Consider the following 27,078-nt stretch of genomic DNA (forward strand, 5'->3'; position numbering starts at 1 on the left):
ACCTTGCAAGTCGACCCCGACTATTTAGGGCTTTCATTTTCGATTGAAAACCCGCCCAAATTTCCGCCCGCTTCCCGCCAAAATAAACGAGCTAAAATCGGGAAATAAAGGCCCGATCATTGAGTTTCAAGCCCGAAGGGCTAGAGGTCAATCTCCTTGGTAGGATTTGAAGCCAACAAATCCTACCAAAGTTGCGCGGCCTTGAGCGACCCGCCTGGTTTTTACACAAATGACAGATTGAAACTAAAATTTACCGCTTCATTTTGAAAAATATATCACTCGAAAACAAAGGAAGTGCTAGATTCAATCCGTCATCAAAAATACGGCGCATATTTTAAGGCTTCAATTTTTCTTGCCTGAGAAAGGTTAGAGATTGACCTCTAGCCCTTCGGGCTTGAAACTCAATGGGCCCGATAGGATAATCGGAATCAAGTCACAACAAAAAAATCAACATGGCTTCCAGCGAGGAAAAACGTGATGAACAAAAAAATCAACCACAGATCGAAAATAATATTTTTGGAAAACAGAATGTGAAAGATTATTCTCAGGTATAACTACCGTAAGATAGCTAAAAAGTTTTCTCATTCACACAACACATATCATAATAGTCGTTTTTGCAGGTTTTTGGGAGATTAAAAGCGAAAGACACAAAATATATTTTTCGAATCCAGCATGCAGGATCATAAAATAGTAGTGTTGTCAGTAGCTAGCTACAGGTGACCTAGTAGGGTTGGGTATGGGTGTGGTTATGTAGGATTTGGGTTATTATCAGTTAGGGTTATGGTTGGAGCTGGAAACAACAAAAAAGCACTCTTTTGCGATTTTTCTTGATATAGTATGTAACGACCCTGCCTATGTATGCCCCGGACAGTCCGGGGCAAATGTCTGGGGTCTGAAAAAAATAACTTTTTCCCCGGACCTACGTCCGGGGCTCCAATTTTTGCGCCATAAATTTACCCCGGACGTATATTCACAAAATTGAGTCAACATAGAGACACAAATACAATGAAATTCAAAAAAAGTGAGAGATTTTTTTTATAAACTAGGCAAGGTTAATAAATTAATTAAAAATAAAAAAACTAACTTTACTTACCTTTCTCTGTCTGACCAGGATCCATTTTTCAGCTTTCGGTTAGATTTTAGAATTTGATTGCTGAACAAACCACGCTTGAGATTTAAGGTTCAAATACAGGCCTCACACACGAAACGCCAAAATCAGGACATTACAAGATCTTTTGGAAGACAGCGTTTGTCCACGGAAGAATATTTCAATGAATTAGAAAAAAGCCCGCGCGGTCAGCGATTCTATAAAAAGCGACCGCGCGGGCTGTCTGGGGCGTCCGGGGTAGTCTCTCAAAAACAAATAATACGGACCCCGGGCACGCATAAAAAAAAACCCGGACTGTCCGGGGCATAGGCAGGGTCGTAGTATGTATGGTCTGTGTAGTTTGTGCAAGTTAGGGGTCACTCACATATCGATGTTTCCTGCAACTAACGTCATTGTGACGCGAGGGGGTGGGGGGTCAGAGCCTATGGCGCTAAGAAATTTCAACAGAATATCGATTTTCAAACCTGTAACATTTTCTATTCCATCCTTCGCTATACCTGCCATCTTAATTCATACGCATAAAATATAAGGGGTCACTCACAAATCGATTTTAGGTTAGAAGAACGTCAATTGACGTACCGTAGAATTGTCTGATATCAACATGCGTCTTCTAATTTCGACACCGGATTTGTAAAATAATCAAAACAAACCTTGAATGAAATTCTTAGTATCATTCTTATCAAACAAGTTCATCCATCAAACTAGAAGTTCAGTAAACATTGCAATCCTTTCAATAAAAAAACAGCCAAATTATATAAGCAATTTTACACAACACACGAAACGCATGCAAACTTCCTCGTAACTTTCTTGTGTCCATCATTAAAATTTTACAACTTTATTACGCTTCAAGTCACGGGATAAAAATAATTCGCGCGCTTAGTCGACCTGGTTTCCCGTCCTTATTGTTTATTGCAAGCACGAGCTCTAGGCGCTAAGAGGCCGCGTTAAACTTCTAGGCGCTGCACCTAGCACACCCGGTCCCTTTTCAAATTCATAAGGAAACCGGGTTCTTTTAATTATTTTCGGTTCACGGTAAAAAGGTCTTCTAAAAAATTCCTCGCGTGCAAAATGTTGTTGTGATTTGGGCATCTTCGTTGAAAGCATGCTAATTAGTTTTTTAGTGATTACTACATCGTTAAAGTTTTCTTTTCAAATATAAGTAATAATACTTCACATTTCTCATATTATATTAACAATCTGTGATGTGTTAGGGAGAGTACAATTTAGTGATTGATTGATAACTTTGGTTATGTATTTGTTTATGTTTGATTTTTTATTTTGAAGACCAGCCTACAGCTATGTCGAAATTAGAAGATGCATGTCGATATTAGACAATCCTACGGTATATGGGTGGGTGGGTTAAAGTTTGTTGACGTTTTTCAGAAACATCGATTTTTCATTCCATGCCAAATATTACTTCTCGCCATGTTTCTGTTTGATCGCTTTGTTTGTTTTGAAAACAAAAAGCCCGATGTTTATGTCTTTTCTTTGTTTGACGGCCCGAACGGCCCTTGAATTTTTGTAGATGGCCGTTCTTTCTGTCGCTACATACTACGTAGATAATTAATCACGGGAATTTTGTGAACAAGCTCAGAAATTATCTCTGTTTCTTTTTTTTTCAAATATAAACTATGCGAGCCGTAGTGAAAATTAAGATGGCTGACGAAACAGCGACGAAGGCAGTTTTTATCGATTTTCGGGGATATCAAGGACATTTTTGGGTGTGGGTGGGTCAGTGTAGACCTAAAGCTCTAAACCAGCATCTAATAACATGAAAACCAGAATATGATTCTTCAATGGGAATTAAAACTATAAAGTGCACTTACAAACATCAATTTGTCAGATCTAACAAAATTAATAACCGCACTGTCATCATTGACAATAAAACAAACAATTTTCTGTCAAGAGCCTTGTAAACATTCCAACAACTTCCATCAAAATGATCTATCACAGCTCAGTCTACCATTTTTAGCGCGGTCCGAGGATTGAGCTGAGAACGCTCCGCAAACTCCCTGTGCGGGTGAAAAACTTCAATCTGTCAGTCATTTTCTCAAGCGAAGAGTACGCGAAGCGATTCTAGCTTTACGATAGTGCCGCGGGTCATCAATGGATAGTATTCAATTATCATTATCCCTTTATTTTCATTCCTAGAACGTTTGCAAAAAAAAGGAAAAATAGAAAAGTTGTATCTTTTACTGCTCTATTCATATACTGAATTTGAAAGATCTTCTATGTGGCGTTTTTTTGCAAACTTCAAAAAACTGATTTTTGTCCCGCCTTTGCGGGACTTTGGCTTTTAAGTGCTTGAGTGCAGCATAGGGTACAAAGTCCAAACATGCGTTTCCCGTAATCTTTGTGTGAAGAGTTAGGTCTACACTGTGGGTGGGGCAGCTTTTAAAACGTCAATTGACGTTCTTCTAACCTAAAATTGATTTGTGAGTGACCCCTAACATAGATGATATCCAGTACCCTCCCGTTATGTTTGTAGGAATATGTTATTATCTCCCTAATCATAAGAACAGATATACCGCAATAAAAAATAGATGGGCCGTATTTTGATATACAAGAGCCGCGCTGATGGACCGTCTACATAAATATGACAAAACAACGAGCCATTTGTCTGGGGAAAAACAAAAATTTGAAAGTCATAAGTCAAAACCACTTGCTTTAAAAAACCGTGCGAAACGAAGCACAAAAATCAATGTGGCTGGACTATCAATATCTGTAATAGAGAAGAAAAATTACTTTCATCAATTTTTGGTATATTTATGTAAATGACGCTAATCCCCACTTCTGTTTGGTTTGGGAACGCAAATTACCGACGCCTAAATTTTTTAATATATCTCCAGATACCAGAACAGGACCCTGCTGACACACCGCCACCGGACTTAACGAACACCGGACACGCAAAAGTCTGGTGTAAAATGAGAATTTTTTTTACCACCGGACAATCTCTACACTGGACTTAAAAAATACGGATGTCCGGTGTCAGAGAAGGAGATTTTTTTCCACTGGACAATCAAAACACCGGACATGACCAGTCTGGTGTTTCCTAATTTTTTGTTTCATAAATTTCCGGCGTCCAAAATTCCCTGTATGCAACACCGCACTGACACCGGACTTATTACTTCCGGTGTAGCAAAAGGATACTTTTTGCCACCGGACAAATACACCGAACAGTCCCAGGCCTGGCCATGAAGAAAAGCCTGCGTGTGCCATTATAGCACTTGCAAGCCTTAAATTTGGACTTTCAATACCTGTTTTTGCTTGATTTAGGCATGCTATTTTAGCACTCACTAATAATTTTACGTGTGTGCTAGCGTGTGCGCGTGCTATAGCACGCCATTCAAGGCCAGGCCTGCAGTCCTGTGCGTCAACAGCGTCCTACCAGAACTAACAGCTTTTTTTGAAATTCTGTTAAAAATTCCAAGCTCCTAAATAGTTTAACTTTATTCTGTGAAAAAATCATAACTGTCAGTGAAATACTCGGTCATCTATTTAAAATTTAAGACAAAAATTTGCGAAGAAAAACAAACCTTGAGCACAAAAAATGCTTGTTTAAACACTTTTTTCCACTCGAACAACAAATAACTTTTATAGACTTACCTACCTTCCCCAAACATTGAAAAAATCTCTACCATCAACTGCTCTAACTTTGGACGATTGGTCAAATCTTGGGACGTTTGATTTGTGGGCTGTATTTTCACTTCCGTCAGCTGCCCTAACTTGGGACGATTGGTCGAAACATGTTGATATATGGCCTGTATTTTCACTTACTGTTAAATCTCTTTGACAACAAATTTGTTTTGATAACTCCACCAAGTTTATCAACCATACTTTCTGTCATAACATGTCACGATAACTTTCATTGGTAGCGCGCCCTTTTTAACTTTTTTGTTTTCACTCAAAAAGGTAAAAGACCCTTTTTTGATTTTGGTATTTTATTGGTATCAAAGATCACAAGCCATTGCACTGCAAGGCCAATTTTGTGAAATAACTTTAAAGATCTTGCAATTTTTTTCGCATGCTTCGCTAGCAGTAAAGTTCTTTGACAATTTGATGAACACAAACATTTAAACTCAATTTTTTTGCTCATTTTGCTCGCACTACCTTCTTTGAAATTCTTTTTCTAGAAAAGTATCAAATTCATCGCATTCTTAATTTTTCTGCTATTTACTATTTCTGTGGCCTCCTTTATAAATATAATGAACAATATGTGACTCCCCAAGCAATTTTAAGTACCTTTAAAGCTGATCGGTCTTTCCAGGTACTTTAAAATTGCTTGGGGAGTCACAAATAATTAGCCATGAAAACCTTACGTAATGATTCGAAAAAAGCAGAGAGGATCCCAATCCGTAAATGTAGAGTTAACTTGCTTGTAGTTTGACGGTAGACATGGCTCCGACTGGGGTTCTAGGCCCCCCCGCTAAATTTAGGTCCCCCCTAAGAACAAGGCCCCCCCAGCATGATAAAATTTTAGGTCCCAGTATAATAGGGGAAAAATTTTTGATGAATAATTTTTTTTCAATATGAATTTTTACCATTTAGTCAATGAAAACACAAGTAAATAAACAGTAAAGTAAACTAGTAGTAACTTAATATTATACAACTTATGCACCCTTGAGTTCTTAAAATTGCCCTCTGAAATAGTGCCAAGAGGCAGTTCCTAAGATTAATTTTCCCTGACTTTTGGTTAAAAATCCACCCTTTTCCCCTGACAATTATCATGATTATTTGGAGGACCCACCATGGTTGGGTCCGACAAGAAAAATTTTGAAAAGAGGAGATTCCTATATTGGCTAAAAATCATCAAATTCAAGGCATTCTGGAAAAAAATTCCCTGACTTTTCCAGGTTTTGCCTGACTTTTTCTAAAAGCAGTCCTTTTTCCAGGTTTTCCCTGACCGCTGGGAACCCTGCAAGGATTTCCAAAGCTCTATTTACATGTGTGTGCACTTCTAAGGATCAGATCACACTTCGCATGAAGACATAAAGGTTTTTTAGAGAAATTAAAAACAGTAAAGAAAAATATTTAGGAAGTGTTATTTAGCCCCCAGAGTTACATAAAATTATGCAGGTCCCCCCCAAGATAGAGCTCCCCCCGCCTGTCAGGAAAAACAAACAGCTCCCACCTCTTATATGGCAAATTTGAGGTGTAGCCCCCCCCCGCTCAGGCGGGGGGGGTGCGAGCCATGGTAGAATGTTCCAATTGTTTGAAAAGTTGCAAAAATGTTATAGATTTGAAATTTTCAAAACGCATAGTACACACTTTTTTCATAAGAATATCTTCTATAAGAATATCTGGTGAAAATTGGCTAAATCGTAATAATACCATCAAGGGTGAGTTTTAATTTGTCAATAGGAATAAAACTGTCATTTTTCAAAAAGTGGGAAAACAAAAGTGACCCAAATTAATTAACAAAAGAGATATAGTGTACTTTCTCTTGTGTATGCATACATACACATGTATACATGCTGCTCTGCCACCCACATCTCCTGAGTGAATATACCGGGTGACCCACGAACAAATGTCCCAAAGTGCTTGGAATTTAGATATTTAGAAAGTAGATATCCTAACTTAAAATTTGAGCTATCATTTTTTAAATTTGACCAATTTGTTCTCTACTTACGAGCTTTTAAAGTCAAAATTCACTTTTCAGAAAGTGTAAAAAACACGTAAAAAAGGGGTATCAAATTTGGTATTTTTAGACGCTTTTGATATACAGTTTTTGAAAAAAATCTGAAAAATCTACAAAAGCGCCAATTTTTATAAAAACTAGTCTTGTTTTAAGCAAAAGTTACTTTTAAAGGTGTTTTTATTAATTATTAATGTCATAAAACTCGTTAGATAAGTCAATTTGTAAGTGATTTTCTAATTGATGGCATAAATTTAATAGCTATTTTTTACGTGTTTTTTACACTTTCCGAAAAGTGAATTTTGACTTTAAAAGCTCATAAGTAGAGAACAAGTCGGTCAAATTTAAAAAGTGATAGCTCAAATTTTAAGTTAGGATATCTACTTTCTAAATATCAAAACTCCAAGCACCTTGGGACATTTTTTCGGCCTCAAGATGTCGGGAAACGTCTGAACTTTTTCGTGGGTCACCCGCTACCGGGTGATTTTGGACAGAAATTCTTACGTTTCTTCACATATATTAGAATTACTCACATAAGCTGTTTAAAAAGGAAATTTTTCTCTGAAAAAATAAGAATACTTTGGCAATTTCTTTTTAAGAATACTTGACCCTCAGTCAAAGCACTTTATTCTTATAAAAAAGCGTATATTGATACTATTGATATTTTTTTTGCCAGCCTGCCATTCGAAAAACTGCTGCTTCCAGCAGGCTCTTAATTTCTAAACGCCAAAGATCAATTATAAAAGGCATTACACACAAAACAACAGTCTCGTGGTTTTCAAGCAACAATTAATTTTTTTACACTACAGTTTAAAAATAGAGACCCCAGTTCCCCACCAGTTTGTGTGAGAGAGAAGTAATTCATTGCATGATGGGTAAATGTAATTCTAAAGCTCTAAATAAAACATGAAAATGTTTAGCTGAATTATGAAAAAGGGAAAAAGGGAACTTTTTTTTAGTTCAGAAAATGGAACTTACCAAACAAAAATGCAAACAAAATTTTTTTTATGCCGCTCTAACTCTAGTGTTTTCACCTACCAATACTATTTTTTTTCTCAGGATGTATTCAAGGAAGTGGTCAAAGCAACACAAAAAGGGAATGCATTTGCATCCTTGCTAGAAGAATTTCCATACTGGAGTAGTTTTCCTGAATTCAACGAACAGTGTAAGGAGATTGGGGACAAAATTTTGAACGAGTAAGTTAAAAAGCATCAATTTTTAATAATATTATTTTGAAAAAGTTTAGGGCTTTGCTTAGCTTGAAAAGTGATGGTTTTTCACTGAGAGATTTTCCTTATTTAAAAACTACTCAAATTTGTCAGGCTTATCTAATTACTGTGCTAAGTTCAGCCTTGGACATGAAAACTTAGACAGATAGCCATATTTTTATAAGGAAGGATGCCAAAAACTAAATAAATGGGTTTTGATCAGGGAGAAATGAAGCTGCCAATACATCATAGTACCTTTTTGGAACTAGTATCGGTGGGGTGGAGGTCCTATAAATTAACCTGTGTTTGTTCGTCCGTTCGTTCGTTCATCTGTTACCAACTTTTCTCAAGATTGAATCATAGGAATCGTTTGATTAATTTGGTAAAAAGGTGCAAAATGGTGGTGGCCAAAATGTGATGGAGTCCGATTTTTGAAAAAAAAGATTTTTGGGCAAATTTCAGCCAAAAAACGGTTAAAAAAGGGTTTTTAAGACTTTGTGAAAAATTGGATTATCAAGTTTTTCTCTTTCTTTCTTTTTGTCTCTCCTAATCATTTGAAGATATTATTGAAGAGTAAGCTCACCCCTGTCTCATCTAATTAAAGCCACGTGCCAAATACGCAAAACAACCGCTTTGACGCTCTTGGAGCTTGATTATGGTGTCAATTTATATCCTTTTGTATTATCGTCATCACAATAATTAGTGGCACAGAATCTTTTGAATATGGTTTGAGAAGCTTTGTATGTCATCATCAGATTGTTATTTCTGTCGAAATTAGTCATTTTGTCAGCATAAAGACAATAGAATAATTGATTAGATTCATATCTCTAAAACTGGCCTTCCCAATTTTTTCCTACTGACAAGTTCTATCTATTCATACTAAAGCCATCTCGTTCAGCATAATTAAAGTATTTGGCTCAACAAAGTTTACAAACATCATTCTTAATGACCCTGTCAATATTTTTGTCAAATAGTGTCACTTTGTCAAGAAAATGACTGGTTACTTTTCAAAGGTCACTTTTTAGTATTCTGAGGACTTGTTTTAAATATTCTCTACGGTGGAGAGAGCTGATAAACTCACTAATCCAAATTTATCTGGTCATGGTCGCTGGTAGTGGTCATTTCTGGTCGATGTTTAGAAACTCCCTTTCTAGAAATTTTTTATTAAGCTGTGCATTTTTTGGATAGTGAATTGTTACAAAGAAAAGCGTTTAATGGCTTCTTTTTTTTCTTTTTCAAAAGTCTTTTTCAATAATGTTGATAATTTCTATCAATAGATATGCTTTCATTTTTCTTTATTTTTTTGTATTTTGACGAGTTATGTCTCATTTGTTTCATTGTTTCAATGTTTCAATGTTCATTGATTAGTTTCGATAATCAGGTAGGTCCATGAAAGTATCACTTGTTAAGCGTAAAATCTACAATTTCCCTTTCTTCAGAAATCATATCTCTATCAAATAGTTTATTTGCTAATATGATTTTTTTTATACTTTTTCTTCGACAGAATAAGTGAATTGTTCCGACACAATGCTGTACAGTGTGGTTGGACAACAACCTCTAGGTTTGTTGATACAGAAGAAAGATTCGAGCGATTGGTAGATGGAAATGATATCATGCTAGAAAGCCTTGTAAGATTAGGTCTACTTTAATGAACAACCCCTGACAACCCTAAAAGTTTTAAGAAAGTGAAAACAATTTTTAACTTCCCATTTTCACTAAAAGGTTCCATGTGGGTATTTGTCCCTTACGCTACCCCCTATGAAATTTGATGTTTGAGCAATTTATATACTCCTTTAGGTGAACGCGATGGTCTAATTACTCCAGTGGATGCAAGTAGAACCAGCGTGAAATTAGATATTACCTATACTAGCGTGCCAATTAGAACAAAACTTATTTAAAGATATTGCCTATATAATAAGCTTTGTTCAAATTGGCACGCTTACATGCAAATCTTCCCCTGCAATGTGCTATAAAGTTTTTTAGGCTTATATTTCTGTGATATGGAGCAGATAATTTCCGGCCTGAATGGCTGCAATAATTTACCAAGTAGAACTGAAAGGCCGTCGCGTTCTCCTAAACAACTATTAAGACTGTGGAATTCAAATCAATTTCATTCTCAAAAACCATTACCATTTTTGAAGCATTTGCTTTCAAGTCTGGTATTTTTGCTCAATTTTTAAAAGAATCCAAATTCTTTAGAATCTAATGTAAGCGAAAGATTTATTGATAAATGAATACATCATAAGAATTGATTTTCTGTCTTTTGCAGGGTACATTCATAGATGAAGCAAACGGTGTGAAAAAGAATGAGAAACCACTGGTCCCATTGAATGCTCAGAGTACACCCATTGTTTCCAGTTGGAATAAGCAAAAGGTTTGAGAAATATTTTCATTTGTTTCCTTGTTATTATCTTGAATTTTCTTTGAAATTATTTCGATTCTATGGTGCAAGGGAAAGAACATGGATAATTCTCAATAAAATCGTGCTTCTTTAAATAATTTGTTTTATAAAAAAAGAAAAAATTGGTTGTCAAGTTTGTGATGAATTCTAACTGTTTGTGCTAAATCTGTTACCTTTCAATTTGTTTCAATTTGTTGGACCTACTTGGAGGTCCTATAAATTAACCTGTGTTCGTCCGTCTGTCCGTCCGTCCGTCTGTTACCAACTTTTCTCGGGATTGAATCATAGGAATCTTTTGATTTTTGGTACAAAGGTGCAAAATGGTGGTGGGCAAAATGTGACGGAGCCCGATTTTCTAAAAAAAAATTTTGGGGCAAATTTGGGCCAAAAAACGGCTAAAAAACGGGTTTTTTTGGACTTTGTGAAAAATTAGATCATTAATTTTTTCTGATTTTTTGCATGAAAGTAGGGTACCATCATAGGTAAAAGATGGCTGAAGCAGATTTTTGCAAAAAAATTTTGTTGACTCAAAAAACGCATGTTTATCTATAAGAATCACTTGTAATAAGCATACATCAATGTTCTTAGTCAAATTACTCACTTTTTATATGAGAAAGATGTTTTTTTTTGCTCATGAGGCCTTACTGTTGAAGAATATGTGTGTTTAGACATGAAATTTTGGTTGCTTCGCGTGTTTTTTTAAAAAAACTGGCCAAATTCGATATTTTTTATAAGCACATTATCAATTACTTAGGTATTAGCTTTTCTCGAGATTGGCTCTTTCATTCTTTATGATTTATTGCACAAACATGCATAACTATAAACCCTCGAATGTAGGAGCCCGATTTTCGAAAGAAAATGTTTTGGGCAAATTTGGGCCAAAAAACGGCTAAAAAAAGGGTTTTTTGGACTTTGTGAAAAATTGGATCATTAATTTTTTCTGATTTTTTGCATGAAAGTAGGTAAAAGATGGCTGAAGCAGATTTTTGTAAAAGAAGAATTTTTCAGCTCAAAAAACGCATCTTTATCTATAAGAATCACTATTAATAAGCATACATCAATGTTCTTAGCCAAATTACCCAATTTTTTGATGAGATAGATGTTTGTTTTTGCTCACAAAGTCTTGAATATGAAAGAATATTTCAAGAGCATGAAATTTTGGTTTCTAAACGTTTTTTTATAAGAAACAAACGACTAATTTTAATAGATCGTCACTATTTGTGTTCTGAATGATTGTTAAATGGTCACGTCACGTAGATATCAATTATAAATGTGTTAAATGCATAACCAGGTAGGTCCATAAAAGTATCACTTGTTCTGAAGAAAATGACCCTTACCCTTCACTTTCTACGACATCAGACAACATTCGTGATAAATATATATAGTCTAGAAGTATAAAACCTTCAACTACTCAAAATGGAAACAATAAAGACAAAAACCCACAAAACAAAAAGACAATACAAATACAACAAAAATCTAGAATGAACATTCACAGAAAATCAATCAGGTTGGAGTAGAAAAGGAAAATATGATGACATAGAAATCCGTCAATGTAAAACTAGTGATCTAAAATGACTTTAAGGAAGAAAGTAACTCAATATGAGTTAAGATGGAAAGAAGTAACTCAATATGAGTCAAAAAATATTTCAAAAAAACACATTATCTGTTCCTCAGTTTTCGACCTACACAGGATTTCGGCCATTTGTGAAAATATCCTCCTATATGATGGAAATAGGGTTGTGTATATATATATGGCGATCATAAACATTTTTTTTGTCTTTAGAACAAGAATTCTGGTCAATCATCTTTCAAACTACTTCTTGCAAAGAACATACAACGCCCGCAATTGAAATGGCTGGATAAGATTGATAATAGTAACACACCATTCACACCTTACATCAAAACAAAACCTAATGCTATCAAACCACTGGAAGAAGGTAGGGAAAAGTATTGACATAAAGTTTCTGAAAAGCAATGCCATAATCTGAAGAAATTTCGGACTCAACAACCGCGTAATCTTGTGTATATCCTGCTGTGGTAGGAAATAAGCTGGGCAAAAGTAGAATAGTTATACATTCTATTAGTTTAATTTTGGCAGTTTTTTAATTAGTCCAAATTTCTTTTGTTTATTGTTTCTGTCGCTAAAAGTATTACTGGTGTATGGCGAGGACTGGTGTGATGTTAAAAGTATTACGAGAACTTATATTTCCAGGGATATGTCAAATAGTTATAAAATTGAAGAATCATTTTGCTTTATCATATTTTGTTTACTTAAGATGAGATGTCGACAGAACCTGTGTCTGATGCTGTTGATAACTTCATCAAACAAGCCAGAAAACGAAATGCTTCCATCAGTGCTGTCAGGTGAATTTCTTTCCTCTTTCACTAAATGATTTTGTTTACATTTTATTTTAAATTGCTCTAGTTTTGTCTTACACTTTCAAGCTTACAACTAGCCGTCCCTGTGTTTTCCAAGACGGCACTTTAATTGTTACTTTTCACTCCCTTTTACCTTGAGTTTATATATGTTTGTACTTTTAAAGGAAAATATGTTCGAGCACTTTGTGAAATTATAGTTTTGTGTAATTAATCTTGTATTTTGCAAGGGAAATATTATGAAAACAATGTTTTCTATTTCCAAAGGAAAATTACTTAAAAGTACTTCTTGTATTTAATTTCCCTACCCATACTTTCTTTATACCATTTAAACCTGTTTAAACTAAAATTCAATTCTTGTATTTCCCGAGGAAAATTTCTTTAGTATTAGTATCATTGATGATATCTCATTTAGTCTGACTTCGTTTTTAATGTTAAATTTAATGTTAAATTACAAGATTGTATGGTCAACATGTCAACATTCTGTTGGCACCTAGCGAAAAGGAATCAATTCCTTACATTGTTGAAATTCACCGCAATGAATTAATTAATTCAACAAGTCATTCAAAGAAAAGAGACAAAACCAAAACAGAAAATAGAATTAAAATCAGTGAAAGCGAAGAAGAAAAAAATCCAATAAGATATACAATATGAAGAAAGTCCTTAAATAGGATAATAAGTAGTTGTGACAAGTGGCGATTCAGAGGAGATGCCAAAAGATGTTCGGTATTTCAATTCTTTTGCTAGGAAATTCATTTCAGAAATAATGTATTATAATAAAGATTCTATGATTCTATGATTCTATGAACGCTATGATTCTCTTTTCTTCTCAGGCATCCTTATGAACATGAAATTTCAGAATTTGAACCAAGCGAAGATGAAATGGAACGTAAAGATGCTCAGGTAATGCACCCTTCAATTTTTCTTTCAACATTTTCTGATATTATTGCATTTCATTGCTCCTGTCATTTTGCCCCGTTTCTTTGAAGTTTTTTCATTTCATATTTTACGTTAACAAAATATTTTCATTTCGTCTTTTTGGAAATGCCCAAAAAAGCTTGAACTTGACCCCTGTTTCGTTTTGTGGCTTTCTGCAAACAGTCATAAAAGACTCATAAGTCACAACAGAAGGTTTATCTATGTTATAATATACTTAAATCGGAACTCTCCAATTCTGGCATGAAGCTTTTTCGTTAGCGATTATTAAATGTAATTCTTTTTTGTGTCTTTTCTGTATTGACCTTTCAATTGGTCAATTTTCAGCCTTAGAACGACATCTTTTTTCTAATCTTCTTTTTTTAAGATTTTCAAGAGTGCTTTGAAATTGAACACTCGTTCTGTTTTTCTTTTTCAGTTTTAAAAGTCTTTTCAAAGCTATTCAAAGTCTTTTCAAAGTCACCCTTGAATGTATACCCACAATGGCTGAACTACTCCTAGCATAAGAATAGTCTTACAAGATACTGATTGTGGTAGATTTTAGCAATGCAAGACTTTCTTTCCTTGCCAGTAGATTTAAAAAAAATCGCAGTTTCGATTCGATTTGCTTTCAAAATAACTCTACCATTTTTTACCTTGCTTGAAAAATCAAATTAGTGAAGCCAGGAAAACATTGCTTTAGATAATTTTCTTGGAACCTACCGGGTGGTCCAAAAAAACTTTGGATGTTTGATCACATTTTCAGAGTAATCAGAGTGATCTGTAAGGTTGACCTTGCTTTATTAGAATTAGGGAGGGTCTAACTTAATTTTGACAATTCCTTCAAAAGTTTTGGTCACTCAGTTAATATGCCAGAGTTAATAATACTTAATAATGTCCAACGAATAAGTTTTGGTTTATAGCCCCTGTGAATATTTTCTTCGTAAAAAAGACAAGGAATGTGCCAGTACAATCAATATTAGTACATGTCCATTTCAGTTCCGTTTCTCGTTGTTAATTCGATCACCATTATATTTTCACCTTTTTCGCTTATTAAATTTAAAAAGAAAACTACTGAAGTTTGCCTTGCCAAAGACAAGAAATCTGTTTAATCTAATTTTCCTTGCAAAGTACAACAAATTGTTTACGGTAATTTTCCTTGCAAAATACAACAAATTGTTCACGGTAATTTTCCTTGCAAAATACAACAAATTGTTTACGGTAATTTTCCTTGCAAAATACAACAAATTGTTTACGGTAATTTTCCTTGCAAAATACAACAAATTGTTTCCGGTAATTTTCCTTGGAAAATACAATCAGTAGAATGTTTTGATTAATGTTCCATTCATTTATTTATTTATTGTTCATTTTCCTTGGGAAATACAAGAAATCGTTTACATATTTCTCAGTAAAATAATACATTTAAGTTCTCAAATATGACAGTGAGCGAAAAGAGCTTAATTATCATGGTAAAGAGTCATCTCGGACGACGCTGGGACGACTAGTTTTCTATATTCCTCACGTGAGAAGTTTACTCTCTGAAATAGTAACAATAATTGATTCAATGAGCTCAAAGGTATAATAGAAGTGTCTTTAATTTGAATAATCTTTGCTCATTTCTTCCTAATTTTTCTTTCAGATGTACAAATCTTTAGATGAGACAGAATTCCATTTTGTGGAAACTAATGAACAGTTGACTGAAATGCACAAACATTTATTACAAGCTCACGAAGTAGCAATCGATTTGGAGGTATAGAAACTAGAAGATTTGCGTCAAAATGCCAATGAACGCAAAGTTACTTCTTTTTCAGTTGTTTTTTTTTCTTTATTTTTGATTTTTAAGTTCTTGGGTTTTTTTAGGTCAAAGGGTTGTCATTGGGCCAAACGTATTAGTTCATGACATGGCTATCTTCCATCGTATCATTTTACACAATTGTACTGTGTTAGAATGTTTTCATATTCTCATTTTAGCACCACTCGTACCGTTCATTCCAAGGATTTGTGTGTCTCATGCAAATCTCGACCAGAGAAAAAGATTTTGTTGTGGACACCTTGGCTCTCCGAGATGAGCTCTACATTTTAAATGAAGTTTTCACTGATCCAAAAATTTTAAAGGTTTGTTTTATCGTTTAAGTTAATACCCTAGTTTTAGTAATCAAGTACTAGTTTAGGATTAGACATGGTGTGACCTGATTTTCCGAAATTTGAACCTACCAATCATTTGTAAATTATCAATTTATCCTGTTTAGTACCCTTTTATTTCAGACGAAATATTTACCAGTAAAAACGTATGGAAACTTTTTAAACTTAATCTGATTTTATTTTGCAGGTTTTACATGGTGCTGACATGGATATAGGTTGGCTGATGCGAGATTTTGGACTATACATTGTCAACATGTTTGACACTGGACAAGCTGCCAGAACTTTACAAGAAGATCGATTCTCATTGGCTCATCTCCTCAAGAAACATTGTGACGTCAATGCACAGAAACAATACCAGCTTGCTGATTGGAGGATAAGGTTATTGTTTTGTTATAGAACTTAAATATTCACGAAACCTTTTTTATTGATCTTAACATTTTCTGCCACAATATTTTTTCCCCGCCATTTCAATTCTTACGCAACTTTACTGCGAGGAACTTCATTCTAAATTTTATATCAATTTCATATTCTACTATTTTTAAAATGCTATCATAAGATAAAAATTTAATTCAAGGCGAAAATTAAAAAATGTACCGGGTGCGCCACAAAAAAGTTTCTCTCTTTAAAACTATTTTTCCCGAAATCTAAAAATTTTAAAAGAACCATTCCTATTCCATTGGAAAGAAGAAATATAAACTTAAATTTTGATGGGTCACTTATTAAATTCGGTCCATTAGATCGAAAGTTATGCTCAATTGAATAAAAAAGTAACTTTCTGAAAGTGCTCAAAAACGTTAACGCACCCGGTAGTTTTTCCGGAATGCGGGTGAAGGAAAAAAGCTCTCATGTGGCCGGCCGGAAAGGATTTTTTATTTGATAACTTAAGATCATTGAAATAGAACTTTAATAAAGATAACTTTTATGTACAAACAGTATGAAGTAATCCCTGAATACTAAAATGTATCAACTACTAACGACCAAAACTTGATTTAAAAGCGGGAATATCCAACTAAACGACGTTTGATAGCTTGAAAGTTCAACGTGATTTTCTTTATGATGAACCATATAGATGAACCAATAGTCTGCGGCCGGGTCAGAAAAAAAAATTTTCGCCCCGCCGGTTTCCGGAAACACTACTTTTTCTTTTTTTCACCCAGATATGCTTCAAATCAAGACCGTCTGGATAATACTATTGACATACTATTCTAGACAAATTTTCTGTCGTTCGGTGAGGTGAAGGTTTCGATCACAGTTTCGCATACAAGAACGACCTCATACCACAATGACCTGTGTTCGAATCCCCAGCACTTCCGAGCACAGTTTTAAGAAATTCTTGTAAAATTGTCTAACAAGGATTTCCGTTTGATTTTAACAGGCCTTTACCAGAAGAGATGGTTAGATATGCGAGAGAAGACACACATTACTTGCTTTACATCTACGACTGTATGCGAAACCAACTCATGGACCGTGGAAATGAAATGAAGAATCTTATTAGGAGCGTGTATTCTAAAAGTGCCAGTATTTGTTTGAGTGTAAGTCATATCAATATCTTGGAAACGTTGATCTTCTAGCAAAGCCTTTCTTACTGGTCTTACAGAGCGCTAATAATCATGGGAAGATTATTATTACCGTAGCAAGTATGAAATTTCTGGTTTGGCAAGATCAAAATTTTATGAAATTCAGAAAATTAATTAGTCATTTGAGTCGGCTCCAAACTCTTTTTTCCATGTCTGTACTTAAACAGTAAGTATTATTTGAAATGAAACAAAAATAAATTTGTCACTTTTGGATCATTTTTTCATCAATTCCATTCTCTTCCATTATAGTTGTATGAGAAGCCGAGGTTCTTCACTGACTCACACTGGATGGCCTATCAGAAATATCGTGGCCGACTTAATCAACAACAGGTAAGGTCCACTACCACAGAAAAGTCACTAGCAATAATCCCAAGAACTATTTTTTTTAATCTCAGAAGCTCTTTATTTATTTACTTTCCATTTATGGACGTAATTCCGCCCGGTTGAGGCTTCTAACTAGGACTTCTGTCCTTGATAGTAAACATCAGAACGAGAAATGTTTTTTAAATTTATCCATAATCATATGTTGATGTAACAATGCACACAGTGTGCTCCCTTTTTTAACTGGAGGAGGGAGGGGTGCAGAGATTTTCAGAAAATTTCAAGGAAGGTTGTGCTGAGATCCACCTCCCCTGGGATAATATACCTCATTTCGATTTGAAAAACTTTCCATTTTAAACAAAAATATTATAACATTTACAAGAATAGAAATAATGGTCCTTTTGTCAATAATGTTCCCATGTTTGATTTCATTTCAGCTGGAATGTTTCCGTTTACTATACGAATGGAGAGACAAAATTTCTCGCGAAGAAGATGAAAGTTACGGGTAAGATACAAGCCCATACTTTATACAATGTTCAGGCGTATTTCTGATTTCAACGGAGTAAAGAAAGAGGCTTTTTTGTCTCAAAACTCTCAGCAAAGTTCCAAGAAATTTGAAGAATCTGAGCTGATTCGTAGAATTTCAATTTCCGTCCAAAACGAAAAAACTCTGCTTTAAGGCCTTTAAGCACACATTTAGTAGTGAACTTTATTAAGCTGAAATCTGTCTAATATAACTTTAGAACGCACAAAGATAAATGATAATAATACAGGGGTAAAGTAAAGTGCAGAAATTGAACCACAAGTAGATATTTGATCAAATCTGTTTTATCCATATCTTTTCGGTTTGATGAGTTTAATCGCGGCCTGAGCAAGGAGCCTTCTTCACAAGTGTGCGGCCGGCGTTTGTGCAAGTTGATATGGTTGTTATCTGCGTCACCCTGGTAACCTAACAAGTAACTTGTAAAATTTGAAAGCCTCTGTCTGCCTAGTACAGGGCGTACAGTAGGTTTCCGAGATTGTAGTGCGGAATATCCGGGACTATGATTCGGTGTGGGTGACAAAACTGCAGACAACAAGAGAAGGCTCCGAGTGAAGGCCACTCTTTTCATCATAAATTGTTACTGGTTTTATACTTATTATCTCTCTTACTGTCATTATTGGAGTTCTGTTAAAACTCTAGTAATTTTATATTCAATTTCCATCCAGGGGCTTTATAATACATCATTTTTCTACAGATATTCGCTTCCCAATCACATGATGTTCCAGATAGCTGAAAATCTACCCAAGTATGTCCATTATCAGTTCTAAGCTTAGACAGGAGACCCGTCCTATTTCTATAATCTGATGTAGGACGTGTTAGGCAAATTTTGGACTCAGAAAATATCAGTTGAAAATTTCGAATTTAGCGCTGTCTTCGCTTTCTACATTGTAAATCTTTAAATTTTTTCTGAGAAAGTGTGACCTAGTGAAAAAATGACAACATTTGATTGGCTGCGTTATCAACTTGGTGGTGGGAAATTCAAAATCGTAACCAAAAGCATGCTATTCATTTCACCAAGAAATCAAAGCTTGGATATTCAGGCTTTACTAAGCTCTAACGTGATGAATTTGTGCATTTTTTCATATCTCGATGTCTTAGAGGGACATGCTTCGTCAGCTTTAAATTGCTAATAACAATGTGATTAAAAAATAGACCAAGACTAGCAACTTTGTTTCTAGAAAAGTCGTTCATATAATTTCTTCTCTCATATTCCCGTTAGAGAACCACCTGGTGTGATCGCCTGTTGTAATCCAGTACCTCCTTTGGTCAAACAACACTTGATCGATGTCCACAGACTGGTCTTGAAAGCCAGAGAATATGATCCTGCTGAGGTATGCAACCACACTTGCAACTATTCTTTGAGAAAGAATCTGCAAATCCATCCCCGTGTGGTCTGTATTGACCCCGAACATGCGACCATGAGCATCAGTGACTCAAGAGAAATGACTTGATTTATCATACCAGAGTAGCGCATGAGTTGTATCAGATTCCACGATTGATATCTCTGACAAAACGCCAAAATAATTAATTTCCTCTAGTTTGGATTTTACGAAAAAAACTTAGCCTGTACCTCCCGAAAATGCTCACGGATAACTCTTGCTCTTCAGCAAAAGAAGAGTTTGGTAAAGGCTACTCTAGCCTAAGAATTTTTTTGGATTTACATGTGGAACCTACGGGCGAACGAGGTTTTTATTTCAGTATAAAAAGTCTAGCTATTGCACCAAATCTAGAAAGTAAATTACATCAATACGTTTACTTCCATTCTGTAATGATGTATTTTTTTTCTATCCGCGTGGTCTAAAAATATCTCTGATTGGCTAAACAGGGCGATTTGAAAACAGGAAATGTGACGAGACCCGATTTTCGAAAAAAAATCATTTCCGGCCGAAAATGCCGGAAATATGCCGGAAAAACCGGTTTTTTGGCATTTTCTCAAGATTTCATCATTAGTTTTTTCTGATTTTTTGCACAAAGATGCGTATTCGCAATGCTCAAAACATGACCGAGTTCGATTTTTTTAGAAAAAAAAATTTCCGGCCGAAAATGCCGGAAATCCCCGTTTTCATTGAACTTTTTCCTAGCATCATTGATAGCAATTCCCACCATCAAGTATGATTTGATTGTCAATAAAACTGATTTCTGCAACCGGAACTTTCTATATCTTTTTTCCTTCTCCCCTTCCCTCTCCCCATCAACAATCAATGATGAAATTTATTAACGCGTTATGCCTTTTCGCTAAACGTTATATTTTCTAACGGATTATTTCCGTTTTTCTCCTTATTGCTATCTAACTTTCATCATCAGGTAGGTCCATTCAGCATCTAGCTTGTTGACATTTTCTCGAATTTTCATCCTTAGTTTTTTCTGATTATTTGCAGAAAGATGCATATTCACAATGCTCAAAACATGGCCGAGTTCGATTTTTGAGAAATTTTTTTTTCCGGTTGAAAATGCCGGAAATCGCCGTTTTTGCAGATTTTTATTGGATTTTTTCCTTATATTTCTATGTTTTTCACACAAAAATATTATTGATAACAATGCTCGCCATCAAGCATGATTCAATTGTCAATAAAACTGATTTTTGCGACCAGAACTTTCTAATTATTTTTTCCCTACAACCCTTCCCTCTCTCCCCATCAACAATCAATGATGAATTTATTGCGTTATGCATTTTTGCTAAACGCTATATTTTTTGACTGATTTTATTCATTTTTCTCCTCGCATTGCTATCTAACTTTCATCATCAGGTAGGTCCATTCAGCATCTAGCTTGTTTTTCTTCTTTTTCTTCCACCTTGTTCCGAAATCTCATCTGGATGATAACAAAGTTACCACGTGTGGAGGGTACCATAACAGTTCCTTGAAACAGTACTGAAACAACTTCGAACTATGTCAATCCCAATGATATATTATAGCCCGAAGGGCTAGATAAGCGGCCTTGGTCAAAAAGTGAAGCTCATCTTTGGAAGGATTTCCTACCAGAGTCACGTGATATTACAATAGAATTTCAGCGATTGACCAATCAGAAGCTTCGTGGGTTTTGGAAAACAATAGCAAGAATATTTTTTCCGATATTCACTTTTTTTTGCTGAAGAAAGCTTAAAGTTGCCTATCTAGCCCTTCGGGCTTTACAGATATCTGTGGTCAATCCCCCATACATTACTATTTGTACAGTGTTACTTACAGACGGAACGGCGTCGACAAAAAAGACATGTGTGTCTGGTGCAGACAACGTCAACTCTGTCATTTTTGTTAATTTCTATTGAAATGCTTTTTGAATTTAACGGTGTTACAATTTCTTTTTAGAACTTACAAGTAACTTCAGACACTAGTAGAAATATCGTAAGTTTTTTTTTAATTTATTGAACCGAGTAATTCTTCAGCTTTTCTAGTGAGGTCAAAAAAACGAAGAGTGCTAAAATTGCTGTAAAAATCTAATATCGGCTAGAATAAATCAAAAAAAGTATCGTTACTGGAGCTTATATAGGATTTCATTCATTCATTTCATGTCTTGGTTAAATTTTTCCCTGATTTTTTCTTACAGAGACACGAAGACAGTTACGACATTGGTAAGACTTTCTAATTTTGGTTCTTCCCAATTACTTTAATTTTGGCCTATATATGAACGCGAAATACTGCTAGGATAAGTATGCAAACTCACACCCTCTCTCGAACTGATGCGGCCGGTCATTTAAGAGTACGCGCTTCTTTTTTTAAAAAATGGTGTAAATCCATCTCATCAAGGACATTCTTATAAAGTGTATTCTTATAAAAAAAAGCGTGTAACAGGTTGTTTGTCCGCAATTTCCAGGGCTTATTTTCATGTCTTGAGACCAGTCTTTATTTAGTCTAGGGGGGTGGGTCTTGAATCATGTCATGTCATGTCTAAAGACAAGATTGAGTTTGTTTAGCTAGAATCTGAGAATGGGGCAGTCTGGAGACTACAAAAATGGTTGCTTTGGCTGAAGTTTTGACACTTAATCGATTTTTTTTTCAAAAGTTTGATTTTTGGGGCCTGTGGAAGATTTTAAATAGCCAAACATATGGTTTCGATAATGGGATAATGGCTACGCTCGGGCCTATGAATAATTTGAAGCTACTGAAGTAGAACCCAGTGTGTAGCACACGTTTGACTGTATTTGCTCAATTGAAATTTGTATTGGTCTTTTAACAAAAGGGATCGCTCTAAAACAATTACACTTGCTGAGTTAACTTGTAACTCTTTGTTTAAAAGATTCGAGATTGGATACCGGGAAAACAGGATTCGAGATTTACAGTATCATCGGACCGAAAATCGAACAAAGGATTCCTGCATTGAGTGCTTTCGAAGCTATGGTAAAGGTATTTTTTAACATTTTTCATTTTTTAATTTTCATCAGGATCTTGCAAAACTATATCCCTGGAATAACCCTTTTTCAAACGCTTTTTTCGAAAGTTTGTAAATAATAATAGGCTTAGTCGTCCTCCTAAAGATCTTGAATTTTCTAAATGCTAATCACATTTGCAACTCATGAAGATTTAAGTTCTTGGAATAAAACATCCGTTATTAAACCTGAAACTTTTTTTTTCTGGCAGGAGCACATAGAGCTGACTGAAGGCAAACGAAAAGCCAAAGAACTGTTGAGTATTCTGACCAGTCCGTTTCAACAGGTATTTCTGTCAACACTCCTACCTCCCTCTGGTATCAATACAATAAATCACCCTCTAAAAACGTGCAGAAATTCCACCCTTTTCAAAGTAGTCCCACTCATGTATTTTTTTCTCTGTTAATTTCGTTCTAAGGGTTTTGAGTATGGGTATGTCTCCAGTTAGTTAAATTTCGCTTTGTGTTGGTTTGAGATTTTTGCGGAAATTAATATTTACTTTAATATTTAAATTCTACTAATAAAGTTTTTTGTTTTTTTCTATTCTTCAGTATTTACCAAACACGGGCGTCCCAGTGAAACATCCAGACCAGGTAAAATTACCGTTCGTTTTCGCGTTGTTTTCTTGTTACTCAGTTGCTTCTATTTCTGAATATTATAATAATCATGACGAAGAACTGAAAAGGTTATAATACAGTAATGCAGTCAGCCAGTCACCACACGTTTTTACCACGCTTAAAATACTTTAAGGGCAGAAAGTTTCGCGGGCAGACAGTTTCGCGAAGTTAAAAAGCCGCGAAATTTAGCGAATTTAAGTTTCGCGAATTATGGTTTTGGCCGAAATTTCTCATATAGAACTTTCGCGAATTCATATAAAATTTATCTTTTTGGTAACAAAAACTCAGAAAACACGCAAAAATTTAGCAAATAGTGCAAAACTGAGTAGAAAAGTTTATTTTTCGCGTTTTTCAGGTTTAATTTCTTACCTGGCAGAAACTTTCGCGAAAAAGGATCAAAATCGCGAAAAACGCGAAAGTTTCTGCCCGCGAAAGTTTCTGCCCTTAAAGTAAGAAATTTTGGTTGAAATAAAATTTGGTAGAATTTTAAAAGCTGTTCCTCTTTACCTTCAGCTAACAAACTGAACAAGTTCAAGCTTAGAGCCTTGTGTAAACCGATAGACTAAAGGTTACAACTCGATTTCTATTAGAATTTTATTTCGTTTTCTTCAGATCAATAAAAAGTGGAAAGAGGCAATAACAACAAAAACGACAGAAAGCCCGAAAATCCCAACAATAGAAATCGAAAGTAGTAGTGATGGTATAAAACTATTCGTTTATGTTGGAGTCTTATCTTTCCAGCGAAGAAATTGTTCGGTACAGGCTATACCTTTATCAACCAAATAGATTTCTCTAAGGCCCTCTTTTTCATAACCGCCTGCTCTTAGAGCCTACAACTTTCAAATGATTTTATGATAAGTTAGTTCGAAACGGTTTCTTTTGTCTTGTAGACAATGTGAAACTTCAATCGGGCAATAAAAAACGGAAATCGGACGAATCGGAACAAGAAGTTCAAGAAGTCACTATAAGAGAAATGGTAAGTGTGTACCACTAAATTATTTTATCAAATATTTTGTACGCATCTGGACTGAAGGTTTTCAAGGTGACATATATTTCCAAGTTTACAATATTCTATTGGAGCATTGATATTATATGCTAACAAGGCAAGTATTTTTTACCTTTTGACTTAGATCTTTAATTTTCATGTGGTACATATTTGTTTGAGGGAATTGGCATTTGTTCGAAATTCAACCCTTACTCCCTGTATTGGAAGGTTAAATAGGTCCTCTTCTCGTTTGGACATATCGGCATGAGATCCTTGGGTCAGCTACGGCTTTACCAGCTTTGTCTTGTTTCATTCTTTTTATTTCAATACACACTTCTTGAGATAAATCAACAGCATTGCGGGTCTCATTTTTAAATGCAATAATTCCTTCAAAGGACATTCTACACATTTAATATGTTTTCCCAAAAGACCGTTTTTAATTTTGATTCCAAACCGCAAACGCTTACAAACATTGATATGTCTGACGACGTTGAAGTATCGTAGCAACAAGTCTTCGAGAACGAGGTTTACGATTATTTTTTGCATTTCGGGGAGAGTGTATTAACGCCTTTATCTTTTATATTCAACAGATCAGCGGAAAACGTCAAAAGACATCCGACGACGAAATGACGTATGAGGATACCGTTAAAGACAGCTCTGAATATGTTCCCTTTGATTATTCCAAAGCTAATATGAGAAAATTCGCTGGTGAGGCTTTTTTTCAATCTTAATTTCTTTTCATTTTAATTAATTTTGGTGGGGATTTTAGCTAAATCCGACAAATTGAATATCCCGAGTTAACCAAAAAATAAATAAACTTCAAGTATCAAATATCTTTCTCGAAAACCCGCTTATAAAGTGCTCAAAACACAGCACGGCTAATTAAGTCGCATATCTGAAATTCAATTGTTTCAATTATTCATACTTATGTAAATCTTTTGTCTTTGTATTTGTAAATATTACGAATTTGTAATTTAATTTTCTAAACTGGTCTAAAGTAATTTGATTATTGACTGCGTAGCATTTTCTATTAATCATTCGAATATCATATTTGTAGCCAATAAAAAGAAGAACAGTCAGACGGAGAAACCGACAATTATACAAGAACCAAACAAGGTGAAGGGCCACTCAAAAATCGATTTTCCCACGTCTAAGTCCAAAAATTAGAACTCAATCAGCCCCGAAAATCGATTTTTTGATTTTCTTAGCGTCATTGCCTCTGACCGACCCCTCCCCCCGAAAGTGTCGAAACCCACCTTTATTTTTGTTCTAGCCTGCCAATTACTTGATTTGGATCGCACAAAACTTGTCTAGGTGTCTTTTGTTAATGAGGGAAAATATTTTATGATAAAGATGGGACCATAGGGAGTTTGAGTTATGAAGATATTCGATTGACGAATCAATCTCCATGCAATGGTTTAAATAAATAATCAACAAAGTTTTTTCACCTTCATATTTTAGGGGAAAGCAATGAAAACGAAAGTCAAAAACAAATCCGCCAACCAAACGATGAGTTTTCAACGTTGATTTTTTACAATGATTTTAATAGTTTTAAGAAGATATATATTTCTTTTATTTTTTCATTGGAAATATTATTCTATAACAAAAACATGGATTGATTTCATTTTATTGGAAAATGTTTTTTCAGGGTTAAGGGCTGACACATTGAGTATAAAGCCCGAAGGGCTAGAGTTCAATCTCTAACCTTTCTCAGGCAAGAAAAAGTGTAAAAACCAGGCGAGCCGCTCAAGGCCGCGCAACTTTGGTAGGATTTGTTGGCTTCAAATCCTACCAAAGAGATTGACTTTTAGCCCTTCGGGCTTATACTTCATTGGGCTGACATTTAGCCAAGATCTAAATATTGACTTTGAGCCCTTATAATGGACGACTATAAGAATCGAAATTATTTGTCATAAAACTTATCACAAGCAATTCTTTTCCACAGCCCTGTATCAGTGACTGGCCAGATAAGGGCCCGGTGAGTACTGCGGTAAAAAAAATTGCTGAAAATGGCCTAATCTTAAGCCCCAGTGGGGTCAAAATTAATCGAAAATTTTCCATTCCGGGCAGAATTTGTAAATTGGTCATACCCCGGCCATTAATTACATTATCTAAGTCAACCCGTCAGCTGTGTTTTATATCGTCTTTATTGAAAAACTTCTTCCGTTAAAAAATTTCGATGTTGTTTAATTCTACTAATATGCGAATTCTTGGTGGGTCATTACTGGCCACTTAAACTCAAAGCAGTACCTGTAGATTAAGAGTATGGCCTTGAGCTGTCTATAGCCCTGTCATAAATTACCTCACGTGCAACGCTTACCTCGTTTTCAAAATATTGCTTTGGTAATTCCCAGAGGAATGTTAATTATAAGTTATCACCTTAGTACCCTTAGTAATGGTTTCAAAACGAGGCAGCTGCTTCTCTCATATACTTTACGAAAAGGTCTACTGTGTAGACTACCGTTTCCTTAAGGGCTCTGACCATAGTCAGAAAATTGATTTTAGTATTTGAACATAAAAGTTATGTTTTAGATTCTTTAACACTTTTAACAAAGAATTACCTTTATAAATTGCTTTTTGATCAAACCCCTTAAGAGTAATTAAGAATTTAATTGCAAAAATGACGTTATGAACTTTAAAAAGACGTTAATAATATGTTGCATCACCTTCTTTTATAAAAAGTGCTAAGTTTTAATGGGTAATTAACCTTTTTGTTTCGAACTTTTTTCAAACTGTCCGCAAACAATTGAACTATTTTAAATTTTGCGGAAAATTTTTCTAAAAAGGTGTGTCAAAAGTTATGACTGTTTTTTTAAGCAAAATCCAGATGAAAAATTGATGAAAAACCACTATTTTGAAGATTTCGAGACAAAGAAGCATTTACAA

The 27,078-nt window shown here is 34.9% G+C and overlaps 1 protein-coding gene across 2 annotated transcripts; it reads left to right on the forward strand.

Annotated features, from left to right (window-relative positions):
• Window positions 1-402: 402 nt before the first annotated feature.
• LOC136818881 (exosome complex component 10-like) lies at window positions 403-25,821 on the forward strand. Of its 2 annotated transcripts, none has more exons than XM_067075108.1 (25): window positions 403-548; window positions 7,803-7,939; window positions 9,456-9,579; window positions 10,221-10,325; window positions 12,136-12,289; window positions 12,629-12,716; window positions 13,562-13,631; window positions 15,283-15,393; window positions 15,615-15,758; window positions 15,973-16,163; window positions 17,161-17,317; window positions 17,612-17,692; window positions 18,121-18,188; window positions 18,922-18,972; window positions 19,447-19,558; window positions 21,533-21,568; window positions 21,771-21,795; window positions 22,461-22,567; window positions 22,802-22,876; window positions 23,142-23,183; window positions 23,820-23,907; window positions 24,098-24,183; window positions 24,783-24,900; window positions 25,250-25,308; window positions 25,654-25,821. In XM_067075108.1, exons 1-25 carry the CDS (start codon window positions 453-455, stop codon window positions 25,717-25,719), a joined length of 2,391 nt encoding a protein of 796 aa, XP_066931209.1. In that variant the 5' UTR covers window positions 403-452; the 3' UTR covers window positions 25,720-25,821. The 2 variants fall into 2 exon arrangements, with proteins under 2 accessions (XP_066931209.1, XP_066931210.1); XM_067075109.1 differs by having other exon boundaries at window positions 22,461-22,561.
• Window positions 25,822-27,078: the final 1,257 nt, after the last annotated feature.

The sequence above is a fragment of the Clytia hemisphaerica genome, unplaced genomic scaffold, assembly GCF_902728285.1.
Source record: "Clytia hemisphaerica strain Z4C2 unplaced genomic scaffold, Clytia hemisphaerica genome assembly, whole genome shotgun sequence".
Lineage (NCBI taxonomy): Eukaryota > Metazoa > Cnidaria > Hydrozoa > Leptothecata > Clytiidae > Clytia > Clytia hemisphaerica.

Excerpts from the sequence above, each read along its gene's own strand:
- LOC136818881 (XM_067075108.1), top strand. The coding sequence starts at position 453 with ATGGCTTCCAGCGAGGAAAAACGTGATGAACAAAAAAATCAACCACAG. Across the intron at positions 17,318-17,611 it reads GTGCCAGTATTTGTTTGAGT|TTGTATGAGAAGCCGAGGTT; the intron begins GTAAGTCATATC and ends CTTCCATTATAG. Across the intron at positions 22,877-23,141 it reads TGACCAGTCCGTTTCAACAG|TATTTACCAAACACGGGCGT; the intron begins GTATTTCTGTCA and ends TCTATTCTTCAG.